Source organism: Camellia sinensis, chromosome 3 (genome assembly GCF_055761805.1).
Source record: "Camellia sinensis isolate YWXY chromosome 3, ASM5576180v1, whole genome shotgun sequence".
In the NCBI taxonomy this organism is placed as follows: Eukaryota; Viridiplantae; Streptophyta; class Magnoliopsida; order Ericales; family Theaceae; genus Camellia; species Camellia sinensis.
In genome coordinates, this window is record NC_138963.1 from 53,119,432 (window position 1) to 53,137,815 (window position 18,384).

General features: G+C 39.6%; 1 protein-coding gene across 1 annotated transcript; it reads right to left on the reverse strand.

Moving 5' to 3' along the window:
* Positions 1-6,051: 6,051 nt before the first annotated feature.
* Positions 6,052-11,841, reverse strand: LOC114288546 (large ribosomal subunit protein uL29). Its single transcript, XM_028232071.2, has 4 exons — positions 11,660-11,841; positions 11,397-11,532; positions 10,434-10,590; positions 6,052-6,275 (listed from the first exon to the last, which is right to left on the reverse strand). Exons 1-4 carry the CDS (start codon positions 11,661-11,663, stop codon positions 6,201-6,203), a joined length of 372 nt encoding a protein of 123 aa, XP_028087872.1. The 5' UTR covers positions 11,664-11,841; the 3' UTR covers positions 6,052-6,200.
* Between the last annotated feature and the right edge of the window lie 6,543 nt (positions 11,842-18,384).

Consider the following 18,384-nt stretch of genomic DNA (forward strand, 5'->3'; position numbering starts at 1 on the left):
TTGTCGCTTGGTTTTAATAATTCATACTAATTTGTTTATCTAAAAAATGATTAATTGATTTTTTATTTTTAATTTACAGATAATCACTTCAAATGTTATACAAACCAAACTAAAATCCCCTTATATGCTAATCTAACAACCAATCAACTTTCTCTAAAAAAAAATGAATTGTCAAACTAACGATCAATTAACGGAATGGAGCAATCTGTAAATAAAAAATAAACCTCAGGGGAGGTCAATGTAATTTCAGAAAAAGTAGAGGAGACTAGTGTAATTGTCAAAAATCTCAGGGGAAGTGACGGTAATTCACCCTTTTTAAAAATATTTGTTCATAAATTTTATACATTTTAAGTGTATTTAGATTGAATGGATATAAAAATTGAAAAACATTGATTAAAAATTTTTTAAAATGTACATTGATTAAAAAATTTTAAAAATTCACTACAAACAATAAAATATGGATTGAAACTCAAAAACTAATTTTGAAAACTCCATAAATAAAAAATTTGACTAAAATACAAAAAATACATTTAGATTAAGTTTATCTAAAAGTACATTTAGATTAGATGCACCTAAAAAAAAGATTTATGAAAAAAAGTTCACTAAAGATAGCAAAACATGAAAAACAAAATATTCAAAAACTAATTTTGAAAACTCAAAACTAAACAAGTTTTGGATTCTCAAATTTCTAAAAACTATTTTAATATATACAACTAAATAAAATTTTAAATTTTGCAACTCTTTTAAAAAAAAACTATATTTCAAAATTGATTATAAAAACCAAACCTGGTGGACCCTACATTTTTCATATTTTTTTTTTTACATAAAACCTTCATCCATAACCTTCTTGCTTCTCTTTAGACCCCCTAACTTCATACCCAGCCCAACCACCTTCTCTACCTCCAACTGCTACTGTCACCACCTTCAACTACCACTCTCTACTTCCTCACCGCTCACGATACCTCACTATAATAAAATTACAACTCTCTTCCTCCAATCCTGCCACCCCTTATCTCCTTCCCTTCACTATTGCAAAAAAAGCAAACCTTTATAAATCGGGGGAGAGAGATCTACGGTTAGGATCGGCTTTCGCCCACAAAAAAAAGGGCCTGGATTTTTTTTAGTTATTATACTAGTTCACAAAAAAATTCCACCTGAATTTGAAAAGACCCAATAACATTTAGTGAAAATTCAAAACTAATAGTTGGTTGTTGTGGTGAATTATTTAGGTCAAATGGATGATTGTTTTTTTTTGTTTTTTTGACAAAATCTAAAAAGTTGATTGATATGGTGAAGTGTTTTAAATTTATGAATGGCCGTTTTTCAAATGCATGAATTGCTTATAAAATATGATTAATTATACCAGTTATAATTGTTTATGGGGAAATAAACTTTTTAAATTTAAGATTGATTAAATTTTTACCTCGATCAATTATGTCAAAATAAAAAAAATAAATTTTAACAATTTAATCAATTAAAAATAATTAGTTAATAAGTTGAATTATGCAAGTTTGGTTAACAAATTTGTAGTTAAAAATACTAGAAGGGTAATGTCTAAGTATACAATTTGTTCACTTTTTATTTAGTATTTCAGCTGGAATTATTTTAGTTTTTTTTTATATATTGAAATAAATTTTAATAAATATATATGATCAAAATTTAAATATGTAATCTTTTTTATCACAAATTTTTTTAATGTATGAGAGGCCCATGTCAAGAGTTCCCTTTGAGCTTTCAAAATATCAGAGCTGGCACTGTCTAGGGTTTCAATGAGGTGAGGCTAGAGTTTTTAGGCCCCGTTTGTTTGAAGAGTTAGAAGGGAGATTGGGATTGGTAGTGAGGTGAGACTCACAAATATTGTGTTTGTTTTGAGAGATTGGGAGGGGATTGATAGTGAGCTCCGGATTAGGATGGGCCTTCTCAAGGGGATTCGGATGGGCCTCCCCAAGGGGATTCGGATGGGCCTCCAAGACTTGGTATTAGAAAAATAATCCGGCGAACTAAAAAAAAATTTATTTTATTTTTTACATGTCGGGCATTTTTTTTTTTTGAACATTAATGTTTAATTTTTTTGTATTTTTTTATTTGTTTTATTATTTTATATTTATTTTATACAAAAATAATTTAACAATCCCTACACTAATAATTATCATCAAAACATACACAATTTTACATTTCTTCGCTAACAATCCCTTCCATTCTACCTCTGAAAACAAACGAGGCCTTATGCTGTGTTTGGTTGAGGGAGTTTGAGAGAGATTTGGAAAAGAGAAATGGAAAAGGTAGGTGAAATGTGAATAAAACATGCCTATATTTCACTTAGTTTCATACACCTTTTCCCTTTTTCTTTCTAAATCCCTCAAATTTCTCAACCAAACACAGTATTAAGGTTTCCATTGAGAGGTGGGGGTGGCAAAGTGGGGAAGGAAGGAAGGGTGGTGGGGATGGAGTGGGGTAGAGAAACAGTGGCTAGCATAGGAAGGTGAGAACTAGCAAGGTAGGGTGGCTGAGAAGGAAGGCTCGGGGAAGTGGGGTGTAGAAGGGTGCGCTGAGTAGTAAATGAGGGCATGAGCGACAATGATTGGTGAAGAGAGAAGAGATGGTGGTGGTGGTAGACCACTGTGGCAATGTCTGGTGGTCGAGGAAAGGAGTGGTTGTGGAGAGAAGTTTCGATAATGATGGGGTTAATGAGATAAATGTAAGGTGTAAATAGAAACACCTGATCCAATCAACTGTTCTTTTATTTTAAATTAAAACACTTATCAAAAGGTTTAAAATTTAAAAAAAAGTCATTCCTTATTATTTTCTCTTTAAAATGGATCATTTTTCAAAATGGTTTGTTATTGTTTTATTTTGTATATTGTCCGTGCACTAAAAAAAAGCATAAACAAATTCATTTTTATAAAGTTGGTGGTTAAGTCTTAAATTTTGTGGAATATTTTTTTTTTTTACAATAAGATTTTTCATAAATTTTAAATTGAAACAGCCTAAATCTGCATGTGACAAACAAGATAGTAGATACCTTAACATAATTGCCCAACTAATTTTAGAGGCCATTTAATGATTGAAATTTTTATTTTATTTTCCATGAAGAAAGAGAGAAAATTACACTTGCAACTATAAGAAGTCAAACCCATTTTAAATCAAAGAGGAAGTGTAAAAGGACTCTCGCATAATAAGTTGCATATGTCAAAGGGGTGAGGTCCAGATGTAAATTTCACCATTTGTCAGACATTTGTAGGATATTTGGTGAAAATTTTCTGTCCTCTTAACACAGTAGTAAACCAAAACATCCAATATTAATGGCTTAAGCTTTAAGTAACTACACTGAGGGTTTCGTTTGGAAATTGAGTTAACTTTTTTATTTTTTGAATTTTTTTAATTATTTTAGTTTGGGGTTAAAAAGTCTCAGTTGGAAAGGATTTTCAGCTATTTTGGATTTTTAAATTTTTTTATGAGAGAAAGAACGTAACGATTATGGATTGAATGTAATATTTTATCTTACTTAACTAAAAAGTCTATTTTATTTTTTGTGACTAAAATATCAACAAAAGTTCCAAACTTGACTTTCCAAACGAAGCCTGAGGTTGATTGATCTAACAAGGCACAAAAAGATTGTTAGACATTGATTGATAAGGAATTCCTTTCCCAAGAATCAGAAAAAAAAAAAAAAAAAATTAATTGATAAGGAATGGTTTTCTCAATTTAATTAATGTCAAAAATGACACAAATTTAGCTAAATTAAATAAATTCATAACCTTAAAAGGATGCCACTTTCATCAGCGCTGTCTTTTCTTCATATACAAAGCAAAACCATTAATGCCTATGCAAAACCGCTGCACATCTCATGTTGATAATGAAATGACAAAACAGCAAGAACCGTTTTTTTGATGCTTTTAAGGCTCAATTAAATGTTATGTGACCAAAGCATGTTTGAAGTAGTTGGAAAATTTAAATGCCATTAATTAAATCTTGGCTTCCAAGGCACATTTTAGTGTATAATGGACAGCCAATGTTACAATTGATTATTTAATTTTTTTTCATCTTGTTTTTTTTATGTTCTAGTCTAATTGTCAACATTTCACTAGAGATGAAAAATAACCGCGGGATAACATCAAATTGAAACCCGATCACCAGCAAATTATAAACATCAATTAAGCTCGGAAGGTACTAGCAAGAAGCAAACCAAAAATGCCTAGATTTACAATTCATCCCAATGTCCAACTCCTTTGCCTCATGTAGGTTTGCTTAACATTTTATTTGTCAATTTGATATTGACATAATAAATCTCACTACTAATGTTATATCTCTAATACTAACGACTAAACTAATAATAACTCAGATGGTAAGATAAGATAGTAAAAATAGATAGTCATTGTAACGTTTTTCAAATAATTTTTATAGAGAAAATTCATCTAGAATGAATTAACAACAGTGTTCTAAAAATATGGCTAACTATCATCGTTACAAACCTACAATTTAATCTTGTATGTACTTTCTTAAAAATCATTATGATATAATAAGTGCACAGCAGGCAATTACTACCCAGCTATCAACTCATAATGAAGGCCGAGATCAGCATCTCTATAGAGCTGTCAAATGAATCAAACAACTCATACTTGATAAAAAATTCATATATGAATCAAACAACACATATTTGTTAAAAATTCATTTAAAATCAATGTTTTAAATTTATTATGTGGAGAAGTCAAATTTAAATAAATTTTAAATTTTATTATTTTTTTCAAAGAGTTATAATAGGAATTCCAAATAAATTACTAAATTTTATACCAAACCTCTGACGTGAGTATAAGATCCACACAAATCACATGTGTGTGGATCCCACACTCATGTGATATGTTTGTTTGGTAAAAAATTTAATAATTTATTTGAGGTCCATAACATTTTCCTTTTTTAAATCAAAACTTGAACAATCTACCTCAACTTCACTTGATCATATACACCATAAAAAAAATAAAAAAATTACTTGAACTTAACTCGAACATGAACGAGAACTTCTCTCTGCACTTTTCTCTCCTTAGGGTTTAGGCATGAGCGGCGATTGGGGTAGGAGAGGGGATTTTTCGACGGCCTCCAACCTTCTCTCCCCTCCTCCTACCCCTCTCTCTTTCTTTTCCATGCTTTCTACACAATAACTTAAAAGCTTTGGGCTTTCCACCCTCTCCCTCTTTTGTGAGATGTTTATCTCCCTTTGCTTCAACTCTGATCATGGCCTTCATGGATCCGCCACCTCTCCTCTCCTCCGATCCACTTCGGTGTCGCCTCTATATTCTGCACCTCCTGTTTCAGCCACCATCACCACCTGTTTGCTTCTTCTTTCGGCCGGATTTACTAATCCTCCATTAGATCTACCGCCATCATTCTGCTCCACCACCTTCCACCAACGAATCCATCGCTGCCACTGCCTGGAGTTATGGGTTTTTATGGTTTGTGTTTTTTTTTTCTTTTCTTTTTTTATTTTGGTGTGTTTTTAACTTACCCATACAATTTAGATATAGTTTATATATTTATCTTAAACTTATTCAAGTGTCAAGCTTTTATGATCGACCGCTACTTTGTAGTATGAATGCTATATCTAGATTTATCCATAGCTTATCTTTGGTGCTTTATCTATGAATTTTCCTTTGTTTTACACAAGGTTTTTCCTTAGTTTGGTATAAGCGTATTGATAAATTCATTGTAAGTGCCATTCGACAATCTTCACTTTAATAGAAATTTCTATTGATCCAAAAAAAATAAAAATAAAAACTTAAACTCGTGATCAACTCAATTAAAACTTTCTTAAGATTGACTAGAAAACGTAATAAGCTAAGTTTAAATACATTTTAAAATTCTATTAAGTTTTTAAACTAAATTTAAACAACCTACTATTTTTTTCTTCCATTATTCCCCCCCCCCCCCCCCCAACCATATTTTTCTAGAACTAATCCACAATGAGCAAGCTACATTACTACTCAACCCCGCCTCCACAAAAGTGCATTAAACTGACGAAGTAGAGAATAATACTGCGAGAAAATTAACAAAAACAAAAACAAAAACAAAAACATCATATCTAAGCTCTCGTTCATAATAAATTCGGCCAAACAGGAAACAAAAATAATTAAATAGGAGAAAGATTTAAATATCCTCAGCGTATAATGTAGAAAGACAAAAGTTGCATTCAAAGGCAAATTAAAAACCTAAACCTTGATGGCATACTTCCTCATTGGAAAGTACATCTCCTTCTTTTTCTCCCTTTCTGTCTTCAATGATGCCTGCATGAAACATCGGAAGAAAATGGGACAGCCATTCAACATCAGTCTGTTGAGAATTAAGAAAGGGTGGGCATTTGCACAACATTTACACTAAACCAGAAATATTTTTGCAAACCATTTCCATATTTGATCATGATAACTTGTGCTCCAGAGGAAAAAAAAATCATATAAATTAAGCCACATTGAACATTATGGTAATCAAAGTATAAATTAAGCCACATTGAACATTATGGTAATCAAAGTGCACCAATGGAACATAAATTGAGGCCATATAGCAGTTTGAAGCAAGCATCAATTAAGAAAATATAGCATGGAGAACTCGTAATAGTTCAAGGTCATGACATAGTAGTCTTAGGTCTCAACAGGACCATATGCTGGGATGAAAGCAGTCTGGTATTTAATCGCCACCAAACCATAAACTACATATTGAAACGACTTCTGGTTTCATTTACCTTACCGGGGGAACATGTCAGTTAAAGTTTATACTAAAGGATATATTAAGACAACAAGATAATAACCATATCATTCTTAGTAAAAGCAAACCTCAACTTCTGGTTTCATTTACCTTACCAAACCACACAAAATAAAATTAAGCCCTGTGTGCCCTAATCAAGTAGAATTGGCTACATGAATTCTTTTTCACTACTCCACTCTATCAAGGTTAAATACTCAATTAAATAAAATAAATTCATATCTTTTTTTTACTACTACGTCCCATGTCAATTTAAGTTTTCCCCTCTCCCAACATTTTCATTTATGATAATCATATCACTCTACCTGACCACTAATCTACTGGTCTTTGTTATACATAACCAAAATTATCTCGTAACTTATCTTAAACTGTTGCTACTCCTATCATTTCAAGAATATATTCATTTCTAATTATGTCTTTCCTAGTCTTACCATACATCCATCTAAGCATCCTCCTCTTAGCTATGCTTGTTTATGAATGTATTATCCTCCTTGCCTCCAACTCCGTTCGGTCGAGGTCCTCACCACTCGGCTGTGGACCTAACCCTGACTCAAACAAAGCCAACGGCTGAACGAGCTCGTCCCATCTCGCCCCTTCCTTCTCCCTCCATTCATTTACCCTTTTCACCCACTCTTCTGCTGCTGCTCCCAGCTTTGGCTCCACAGACTTGGTGGGCACTTTCCAAATGGTGCGCACTCCAACCCCTCCACTGGCAGACACATAGAACCACCGTGGTCTCCACCCCTTGATCGACGACGGCAGCCCCGCCACCAGCCCTTTCCCTGCTGTAGCCTGCAGAGTGACCCAAGTCTCTTGCTGCCCTGAGGCCTTGTAACATGCAAAGAATTTGTCTACTGTCATGGCCGCCCCTTCATTCGCCTTCGGCCACGCACTTGCACAGGCCAATAAGATCTTCCACGCATTGGGCATTAGTTGGCCCGGCGCTACCTCCAAACGATTCAGGACATCTACCACCACTTGCGGCAGGGGCAGTCTCAGTCCTCCCTTCAATTCTTCCTCATAAAGGGCAAACTCCCCTAGCCTGGCATCGGACGGCCTCTCCGTCGACCGCGGCAACAATAACTCTATTTCAGCAAACACCTGGTATTTTTCGCGAATAGCCTCCAAATCCGCTGCAGTCACCGTTGATCTATCTGCCTTTGTTTGCTAGTAATCTGGTTCTGCCTGGCTGATTGGCTTTGGAGCTGCTCTCATGGTGGAACCATGGGATCGTACCACCGACTCCCCCACCCTCTCCATCCTATATTGCTGCGCTAACTCCACTGCATCATCATCACCAAGTGGATCCAGCCTGACATTCGCAGCTCCTTCTTAGGCCATTTCTATGGTATGTCTGCGAATCACTTCGGATGCAGGTGCAAGGAAATTGAAAAAGTGTTGCAAAGGTGTATCGTGAGCAACAAAGGAATTCACACTTGGAATATTTTGATTTTTCGTAAACAAGTAGGTGAATCGAATAATGCCAAAAGCCCACGGTTTGCCAGTATTCCAAGGATCCCAATTGATTTTCGCCAGTTTGAAAACTTTTCAAATCATCCGCCAAAACTGTCTTTTCAACACCCATAATGACCTATCGTTTCATTTATGATCTAACGCCTAATCTCCCCCCACCCCCCCTCGGGATGTTGCCATGTGTACAACCACGATTCACAGTCTCCTCCCCTTACCCTGTCTTTTCCACTCCAAATCACCACGTGACACGCCGCCTCTCGAGCCCTACGCCCCTCCACCTCACCCTTCGCGGTCGACCCTCCCACTCGATCACCCTTCGTGGTCGACCCTCCCACTCGGCCACCCTTTGCGGTCGGCCCTCCTCGTGGTCGGCCTTTCCACTCGGTCACCCTGCACGGTCGGACCACCTCTCGGTCGGTTCACCCTCTCGATCACCCCTGCCGGTCGACCTCCATCCTACCAACCCCTAACACCCTTATCTTCTTCATTAGCATTCCCTTCGTTGGACTAAAGCTGCACTCGGGAATGGGGGACTACTGACATGTATAAGACCATAAAGACTGAAACAGAGACTGAGACGACTGGATTGGAGGTCTTCGATGGACTTCAGAGGGCCTCGATGGACTTCGAAGGGCTGCGACTGAGAGAGAGAGGTTCGATCGACTTGAGAGGGCTTCGACTGAGAGAGACAAGGTCATCACAGGTCTGATTTTACTCCTTTACTCCCTTAGTTGTTCGATTAGGGCTTTGAACGTTGTTGTTGTTGTTTTTTTTTTTTTTTTAAACTTTTTAAATATTATACTTTGACCCTAAATAAATATAAAAAATTCAAAAAACAGCCCCGCCGTGTCCCATGGCGTGTCCAGATATGGACACGCGTGTCCCCGCCGTGTCCCCAACGTGTCCGCTTCCAAAAAAATCATTAAATTAAAGGGACACGCCATCTGGCATGTCCCGTACGTGTCCCCGGTGTGTCCCCGTGTCCCCGGCATGTCAGCGTGTTGGACACTGCCACGGCACCAATTTTGAAGTGTCCATGCTTCATAGACCGATAGTGGTAGGTAATCGAAGGTGTTAGCAAGACACAGGGGTTGAATGTCGTCAGAGGACATGAGGTGGCTAGAAGGACGCCAAAAGGTGGCCGAAGATCACGACGATGACCGCCCACCCACCGGAGAGTCGCCGGAGGTTGGCTTGAACTTGCCACCCATTGGTGATGGGAGGTGGTGGTCATTGGGGGCCGATGATGGCAGAGGTGGGTGGTAGTCAAGGGTGGTAGGTGAGAGGAGAAAGTGAAAATGTGTTTTAAGGCCTCGTTTGGCAACTTTTAGTTTTAGTCAAAAAGTCACTACAAGTTGTCACATCACTCTTTCTACTTTTATGCACATTTTTTTATAAAAAATCAAAAAATTATGAAAATAGCACGTTCCCAAAACAGGCCTAAAAACAAGTGAAAACAACTTTTTTGTGTTTTTAAAAATTTTGAAAACTTTGAAATCAATTTCATTTTTTTGAAAACAAAAACAATATATCAAACAAATTTTTGTTTTTAGTTTTCAAAAAAAAGTGAAAACAAAAACAGAGAAGAAGAAACAAAAACGTTAACAAACGACCCCTAAATAATTCACCCAAAAGATCCAAAGAGAGGCAGTAAAGTGAAAAAAAAAAAAAAAAAAAATTTGTCAATTGTACCCGAACCAGGCTTTGCTTAGTAAGCAAGACAAAGAATGAGCTTTGACATGAAGCTGAGGTTAACTTCCAAGCCTTAAAGGTTTGTTGACAGCCCTACACATATTACAATCATTTCCAAGCCTACGTATCGAATTCAAAAGTGCTTCACTAGTTCTGTTGGGCAATGGGAAACTCACATAATTTGCAAATGCATTGTGAGATTAGAAAGATAACAAAAACCATTACAAGCCCCCATTGTTTTCCCAGAAAATGAGAGTATTTTTTAACAATTATTGATAATAAAGAGCTGCGAAGGCAATTCTGTTAACAGACAAATATTGGGTGCAGGAAAGATGGGCACAACCCATTCCGATATGTCACATCTATCTATGGCATTGTTCAGAGATCACACAGGCACAGTCCCACAACATCACAACACAGAAAATCCAACATTAATATCCAATTAAGGGTCAATTTTAACAAATAAAAAACAGGTAAAATTCAGCAAGTGGAGTGAATGAACAGCAATGGAAGATTAGTACCTGGTGCTTGGTGAGGCGTCTCCGAATGGCTCTGGTCTTCTTGGGACGAAGATCAAGGGGAAGGTACTTCTTGTTCTTGTAGGCCTCCCTCAGAACCGATTTCTGCTTCTGTGAGATCACCGTCAACACTTGCGCTATTGACAACCTCACCACCTTTCTGCCATCCATTACAACCATCCAAATTTCAAAGGGTTAATTTCACTTTTATCCCCGCCTAAAATAGTCATTTTTTTCTATTTAATCCCTAAACTATCAATTTTATATTTAGTTCCTAAATTTTCCAATTTCAGTTCATATAGTCACATTGGATATAGTCCGTCCAAATCAATAAGGGTAAAATACGAATACACTTGTCAATTTTACTTAAAATACGGATTGCCCCCTATGGTTTGCTTAAATACAGATTGCCCCTCAAGGGGCAGGATGTCATTTTGAGAATCACAGGCAGCCATTCATATTTTAAGCAAATCTCAAGAAGTGCATTTGTAATTTACTTAATCAAAAATGATGGAAACCTAAGCTAATAGGCAAAAATATGTTTCCAATTCGGACAACCTAAATCATACAACTAAATGCTCGTTTCTTACTCACACTATATTAGACACTTACATCCTACAACCAAAACCCATCTTCTCCACCCCTAGTTTCAAAAAAATGAATAAAAAAATAAGATCGTTCAAGGGTGTTTTGGTTTTGTTTTTTTTATTTTTTTATTTTTTTTCTCCCAATCATATGATTTCAAATAAATGTATCGGAATATGTATCAATATCAGTGAACTCATGCCCAATTGAACCACATTAACTGAAATTAGAAACTGAATGGACTACTACATAGATAAAATTGATAGTTTTAAGTATGAAATAGGAAGAAATGAAGAAGCCAATTTCAAATGAACACATCATTATACATCTGCATATATATATATAAGCAGGGAGAGAGAGAGAGAGAGAGAGAAAGAGTACATCTTGGAGAGCTTGTTGGGGGCACCACCGGTGACCTTGGCGACGCGGAGGAGAGAAAGTTCTGCTTTGAGATCCTTCAACTGGGCCAACAGCTCTGCCTTGGACTTCTGTCTCAGCTCGTGAACCTTGATCCTTGCTATCCAAAAAAAAAAAGCAAATGAAGAAACAAAAGATTCATCGTAATTTACACATATAATATATAAACACATATATATACAAAACAAGAACTATGTTCATCTTCATCTTCATCTTCATCTTCTTACCCATGGCGTTTGTCTTCCCGTTCCTGGTCCTCTCTGTATCTCTCTCTCGCTCGTTCTCGACGGCGGTGTTAATTATCAGTATTTTCAAAACCCTAATTTCTAAAGTCACAGCGAGCAGCAGAAGAAGACGAATCGAACACGTGCCTACTAACTTGCACGTGCGGAGTGAATGTGGGCTACGGGGCAACAGATAATTTTTTAATTTTTTATAAAAATATATATAAAAAAATTAAAAAATAATATGACAATTTATATTAACTTTTTCATTAAAATATTTAAGTCTCCAAACGAGACATAAGTAACCTGTCCAAGTCTCCCAACCCATAATTTTAAGAGGTGTTTTGAGAAGATGCTAAAAAGTAATTTTTTGACTTTTAATCAAATTTTTGACCTTTTTTAGACAAGTGATTAGAGAAGTTGGTAAAAAATTATTTTTGAATTTTTGAATTAATATTTATTTATGATGTCAAATCACAATAAAATGATCAAATTATCTCTATTTAATTTAAAATATTTACAACTTTACCCATGTAGCACATTTTGACCTATGAGGGATAGAATTGTAATTTTACTAGTGGCTGAAAACCAACTTTCCAAATATCTTTAAATAAAAAAATATCAACTTTTAACTTTTATTACAAACGCACAAACATGACTAAAAGTTAAATATCCAAAAGAGGCCTAAGAATAATTCTAAACCAATCTAACTCATTCACCTTTAGCTCTTTTAAGAAGGTGGTTATTTTAGTTGATTTTTTGATTATTTTAAAAAGTTATATTTTGAAAGATAATTGATTTTCTTTTTCATAGTTGTAAAAAAAAAAATTTGAAATAATTATAATTTCAATATAACATTTTACTTTATTAACTATTTCAATCCAAAACTCCGTTCCCAATGGGCCAACTTCAACCTTTTTATTTTCAATTTTAAATCCTTTCTCCAAATTTAGCATAGTTTATACAAACTAACTGAGAGGGTAATTTTTGGGAAAAATTGGGCCGAGCTGCGAGTTGGGCTTTGAGGCCCAAAATTGAGAAGTGTAGTTACTCCGGCTTAAGAAGGGATAGTTGCTTTGGCCCAAGGAAGAGTAAAGCTACTCCGGTCCGGAGGCGACTTGGAGTTGGGCCGGTCTCAGGGTTTGTCCGGTCGCAGTATGTTCTAGGTAGGCCGGTCTCAGAATTAGTCCGGTGGCAGTTTGAAGTAAGTCCGACCTTGCATTTAGTCCGGTCGTGACATACTATGGTTAGGTCGGTCAAGACTTGCTACTTGGAAGTTTGATCTAAACACACCAAGGTTGAACAGGGGTAGCTGAGGTAAGAAGTTAAAGGAAAAGACCGAGCTAAGGACAGTTCGGCCCTTTGTGGCTCAGCATAGCCAATTTTACTTCGGTCACATGGAGGTTCGGCCATGGAGAAAACCATCCCACTTGGTTTAAGCAGTGGGGGAGGGTGTTAAAGGATAAGCATTATCCTTTGGAGTATGAATCCTAGGAGGACTCTGCATGGAGTAATACAAGTCCTACCAGGATTGTGCGACGGGAAACTTATAAAAGCCCATGAACATCACCTTAGAGGAGGTAATTGAACACAATTCTTTCTGAGAGTATAAAACTTTGTCTATTTGTCAAGCTTATTGACTTAGGCATCGGAGAGGTTTCCGGCACACACCCGCCGGCTAGCTCACGTTTGTGTTTTCAGGTGATAAAGCGACGTCGTACGGAGGAGCGTGGACTTGGTCAACAGGATTATACGAGGAGAATTATTTCCTCCCCGTACAATTGGCGCCGTCTGTGGGAAGAGACAGACAAGAATAAAAACCTCTTGACTAAGCTTCTCCTTTTTCTAAAATCAATGGCACACATTGAAGAACTACCGCAGTCCGCCGTCGACGGGCTAACTCCAGACGGAGGCGCAAGGCGAGAAGGATTACCCTCTGTTCCTCCTATGGCAGATCTGGAGCCCCAACAACATAATTCCAGGAGGAGCGGCAGGGGAAGGCGGAATAGCAGCCCTCGTTACTCTCAAAGTCCTGACAGGCAAAGGAGGAGGATTAATCCTCAAGCCCTGGAAGATCGCGTAAAGGAACAAGATGAACTAATTCGGAAGATGGCGGCGGACATGGAAGCATTAAAACGCCAGATGAAGACTAAAGATATGGCGACAGGAGAGGGGCGCAAGCACAAGACGCCCCCTCGCCACTCAGAGAATCGTAGTAGGAATACTACACCCTCCCAAGGAGAGAGCAGAAGCCTCAGGACAGGCGACACTCACTCCTTATCTTCAAGGACTCGTCACTCCAGGTCTGAGAGGACGAGATCCTAAAGATCATACACTGAAGGAAGCACGTATTGGCCTTCACATTCACACCAAACCAGATCTAGACAAACGGAGCTGCCCAGGTCATCCGACTTACGAACCGTGCTCGAAGAAAAAGCACGATGCAAGGAGGATGCCAGGGCAAGGGATCCACACCGAGTTTCGGCCTTACAACGGTTGGCTCCTCGGACACATGGAAGCGTCGAGGTTGGAATGCCAATACCGCGACCGGCTTACGAACCAATGGACAAGGCATTGGCAAGACTACAGACTTCGCCGTTTGTCCCAGCGATCGAAAACGCGCCCCTGCCATCAGGCTTTCTTCAGCCGAAATTCAATACATATGAAGGGAAGACGGACCCATATTCACACCTGAGCCACTTTCGCCAAGTCATGGCTGTGTACAGGCGAAACGAGGCCTTAATGTGCATACTCTTTCCGTCAAGTCTGGGCGACCTAGGCTTGACTTGGTTCGAAAAGCTCCCAGAGGGCAGCATAGCCTCCTGGGCCCAATTGGCAGAAGCGTTCGTAACGAGATTTCGGACAAATACTAAAACACCGGTGGAGATAGACCAGTTACTCTCCATCGACATGGGTGAAAAAGAGACCCTCAGATCTTACAACAGTCGCTACTGGGAGACATTCAACCAGATTGGAGACTGCCCCACCAATCTAGCTATTGCGCAATATAAAAGAGGCCTACCCGTAGGGAACAGACTAAGGGATTCGATTACCATGACGCCACCCCTCACCATGGAGGCCCTGATGGAGAGAGTGCATCAGCACATCAGGGTAGAAGAGGATGGCGCACGTGCAAAAGCAAAATCTAGTGCAACCGTAATACCAGAAAAGAAGACCTCAGCAAAGGTCAATACAGTAGATCGGCAGAATAAAAACGGACGTGGCAGACGAGATAACGGAGAAGACCCAGACAAAAGATGGTTGAGAATTCGCACTGCCATAACAACGGTGTTCAAAAAACCAATATATCGGATTCTGAGCGAAATAAAAGACGAGTCATTTGTCAAGTGGCCAGCCAAGCTAGGGGAAGCTCAGACGAATTATGACGACAGATCACGGTGCACCTTCCACAAAGAAAAGGGGCACCGAACTGAAAATTGCACGCCACTGAGACAGCACTTGGAAGAATTGGTGGCAGCAGGCCACTTGGACAAATACATTGAAGGAGGAGCGCAACCGGCCCCCCAAGATCATAATGACCATCCCAATAGAATGCCAATCGATGCACCACCTCAAGGCATTATCAATGTAATTCATGGAGTTTTTGAACCTGAGCGCGTATGCGAGCTCAGAGGTTCAATCAAGAAGGCTGAGCACTTTAGGGAAGTATTAAGTGCCCAACCTGCCATCAAGAAGGGGAGGACAGAGGCAACAAACGTCATGTCCTTTTCGGATAAGGACTTGGAACGAATTTACTGCCCCCATAATGATGCCCTGGTTGTCACTCTCCGAGTCAAGGATTTTGACGTCAAGCGGATTCTGATTGACCAGGGTAGTTCATGTGAGATCATGTATTACGACACATTCAAGCAACTAAAGCTGCAAGACAAAGACCTGGCACCTGCAGTTTCTCCCCTGATTGGATTCAACTCCATGCCAGAGTGGCCTGTCGGCAAAATAATCCTTCCAGTCAGAGCAGGAAGTATAACAAAACAAGTGGAGTTCTGGGTATTGAAAGTCCCCTCCACCTACAACATCATCCTGGGCAGAACATGGCTGCATGCCATGCGTTCGGTAGCGTCATCATACCATCAGGTAATGCGGTTCCCCAATGACACCGGTATAATTGAAGAAGTCTATGGCGATCAGACCATGTCAAAACAATGCTTCGCCACAGCAAATGGAAGCCGAGCTGCCAAAGGATACGTTCATTCGGTGGAAGAACCAGAGAGTAATGAACTATTCGCGGACGTCGGCAAAGAGGCTGATCAGAAAGCGGTAGAGGACTTGGTGGAGGTAAAAATAGATGAGAAGAACCCGGATAAGTTCTTCTTGCTTGGCTCATCATTGTCCAGCACTGAGAGATTAGAGGTCTTGGAATTCTTGACCTCTAATATCGAAGTGTTTGCCTGGACACCTTACGACATGCCAGGCATTGATCCAAACTTCATCAGTCACCAACTCAATGTCCACCCATCCGCCAGGCCAGTCATCCAACGCACGCGCAGATCGGCACTCCACCACGCCGAAATAGTGGCAGAAGAGGTAGGCAACCTGCTGGAGGCAGGAGCGATAAGGGAAGTGCACTACCCAAGATGGATCTCCAACACCGTCGTAGTGCCAAAAAAGAATGGTAAATGGCGTGTCTGCGTCGACTACAAAACAGTCAACAAGGCGTGCCCAAAAGATAGCTTTCCTCTACCAAGGATAGATCAACTGGTGGACTTAACGGCAGGGCATAACCGACTTAGCTTTCTGGATACATACAGAGGCTACCACCAAATCGCCATGCACGAACCAGACCAGGAGGTCACATCCTTCACAACACCAAGGGGGTTATATTGCTACAAGGTCATGCCCTTTGGCCTAAAGAACGCAGGGGCGACATTCCAAAGGATGGTCACCAAGATGTTTGAACCATTGTTAGGCAGAACAATGGAGGCTTACATCGACGACATGGTGGTCAAAAGCAAGGATGAGAATGACCATCTTAAAGATCTAGGCGAGATGTTCCAGATCCTGAAAAAACACAAGCTGCGCCTCAATGCATCCAAATGTGCATTCGGAGTTGGATCTGGCAAATTCTTGGGCTTCCTGGTGACCAACCGAGGTATAGAAGCAGACCCCACTCAGATCAAAGCAATCCAGGAGTTGAAGAGACCAAACTCAGTCAAAGAAGTACAGCATCTCACTGGTATGGCGGCTGCACTCAACCGGTTCATAAGCAGGTCGTCAGACAGACTACGACCATTCTTCCAAGCTTTAAAAACCAAGTTTGAGTGGGATGAAAAATGCGACCGAGCTCTGGAAAGCTTGAAGGAGTACATGTCTTCCCCACCACTACTTGTTACACCAGTACCTGGTGAAGAACTCTTTTTGTACCTAGCAGTCTCTCAGCACGCAGTCAGCGCAGTGTTGGTTCGTGCAGAAGGAATACAACACCTGCCCATCTTTTATGTCAGCAAGACATTGTTGGGAGCTGAAACAAGGTACTTGCCCTTGGAGAAACTAGCATTGGCATTAATGATGGCATCCAGAAAATTGGCGCACTACTTTCACGCCCACACCATAGTCGTCCTCACAGCCTTTCCACTAAAAGCTCTGTTCAAAAGGGCAAACTTTAGTGGGCGAATTTTGAAGTGGGCAGTAGAGTTGGGACAATTCGACATCAAATTCCAACCCAAAACCGCAATAAAAGCCCAATCTTTGGCAGACTTCGTCGCAGAGTTTACTCCTGGAAGTCATCATATCTGCCCAGTCGACCTAACTAACACAACCGAACTAGGGACGGAAGTTGACGCCGGAATAGCGCAACCCCTAGTAGAAGGTAGTCAATCAAGCACCAAGGCAGACCATACTAAGGACAACAAGGAAGAGACAAACCAAGGCTCACCAGCAGTTCAAACAGAGGACGAAGGACAGACAGCCAACATGGACCTTGAAGAAAACACCATTCTTGACCTCACGACATCGTCTAATCCTTCCACTTGCTGGAAACTATTCGTTGGAGAGATGTGGAAGCTCTTTGTGGATGGAGCATCCAACCGACATGGTGCAGGGCTTGGCATAGTCCTCATCTCTCTAGACGGCCTGGTTATAGAGCAAGCAATCAACCTTGGTTTCCCAGCATCCAACAATGAAGCGGAGTATGAAGCGCTTCTCGCAGGACTCAAGTCGGCACACTTCATGAAAGCAACCGAACTAATGGTATACAGTGACTCTCTGCTGGTGGTAAACCAAATTTCTGGCGAATAAGAAGCAAAGGACGACAGAATGGCCAAGTACCAAGAGTTATTCAGAACAGAGATCAAGAAGTTTGATGTGGTAAGGATAGAACAAATTGGCAGAGAGGAAAACAGCCGAGCTGACGAGCTAGCAGGCCTTGCCTCAATGGCAGATACATCAATCCCTCATCCATTACTCGTCGACTTCTTACCAAGACCAAGCATAGAAGACCCCGAAGCAGAAGAAGTATGTTGCGCAGAATCAGGCCCTTCTTGGATGGATCCCATCATCCTGTTCCTGAAAGACGGCGTCCTACCAGAAGAGAAAAAAGAAGCCAACAGAATAAGGGCAAAGTCGCAGCGATTTTGGCTATCTCCATCTTTGGCATTATACAAGAAGTCGTTCTCTGGGCCTTACCTCAAGTGCGTTCATCCCAGCAAAGTAGAAGCATTCCTGTTCGAAATACACGAAGGGGTGTGTGGAAGTCATCAAGGGGGAAGGTC

Coding starts and splice junctions, on each gene's coding strand:
- LOC114288546 (XM_028232071.2), bottom strand. Junction 10,591..11,396: donor CCCAACAAGCTCTCCAAGAT/GTACTCTTTCTC, acceptor AATGGATGGCAG/AAAGGTGGTGAGGTTGTCAA. Junction 6,276..10,433: donor GACGCCTCACCAAGCACCAG/GTACTAATCTTC, acceptor TGTTTCATGCAG/GCATCATTGAAGACAGAAAG.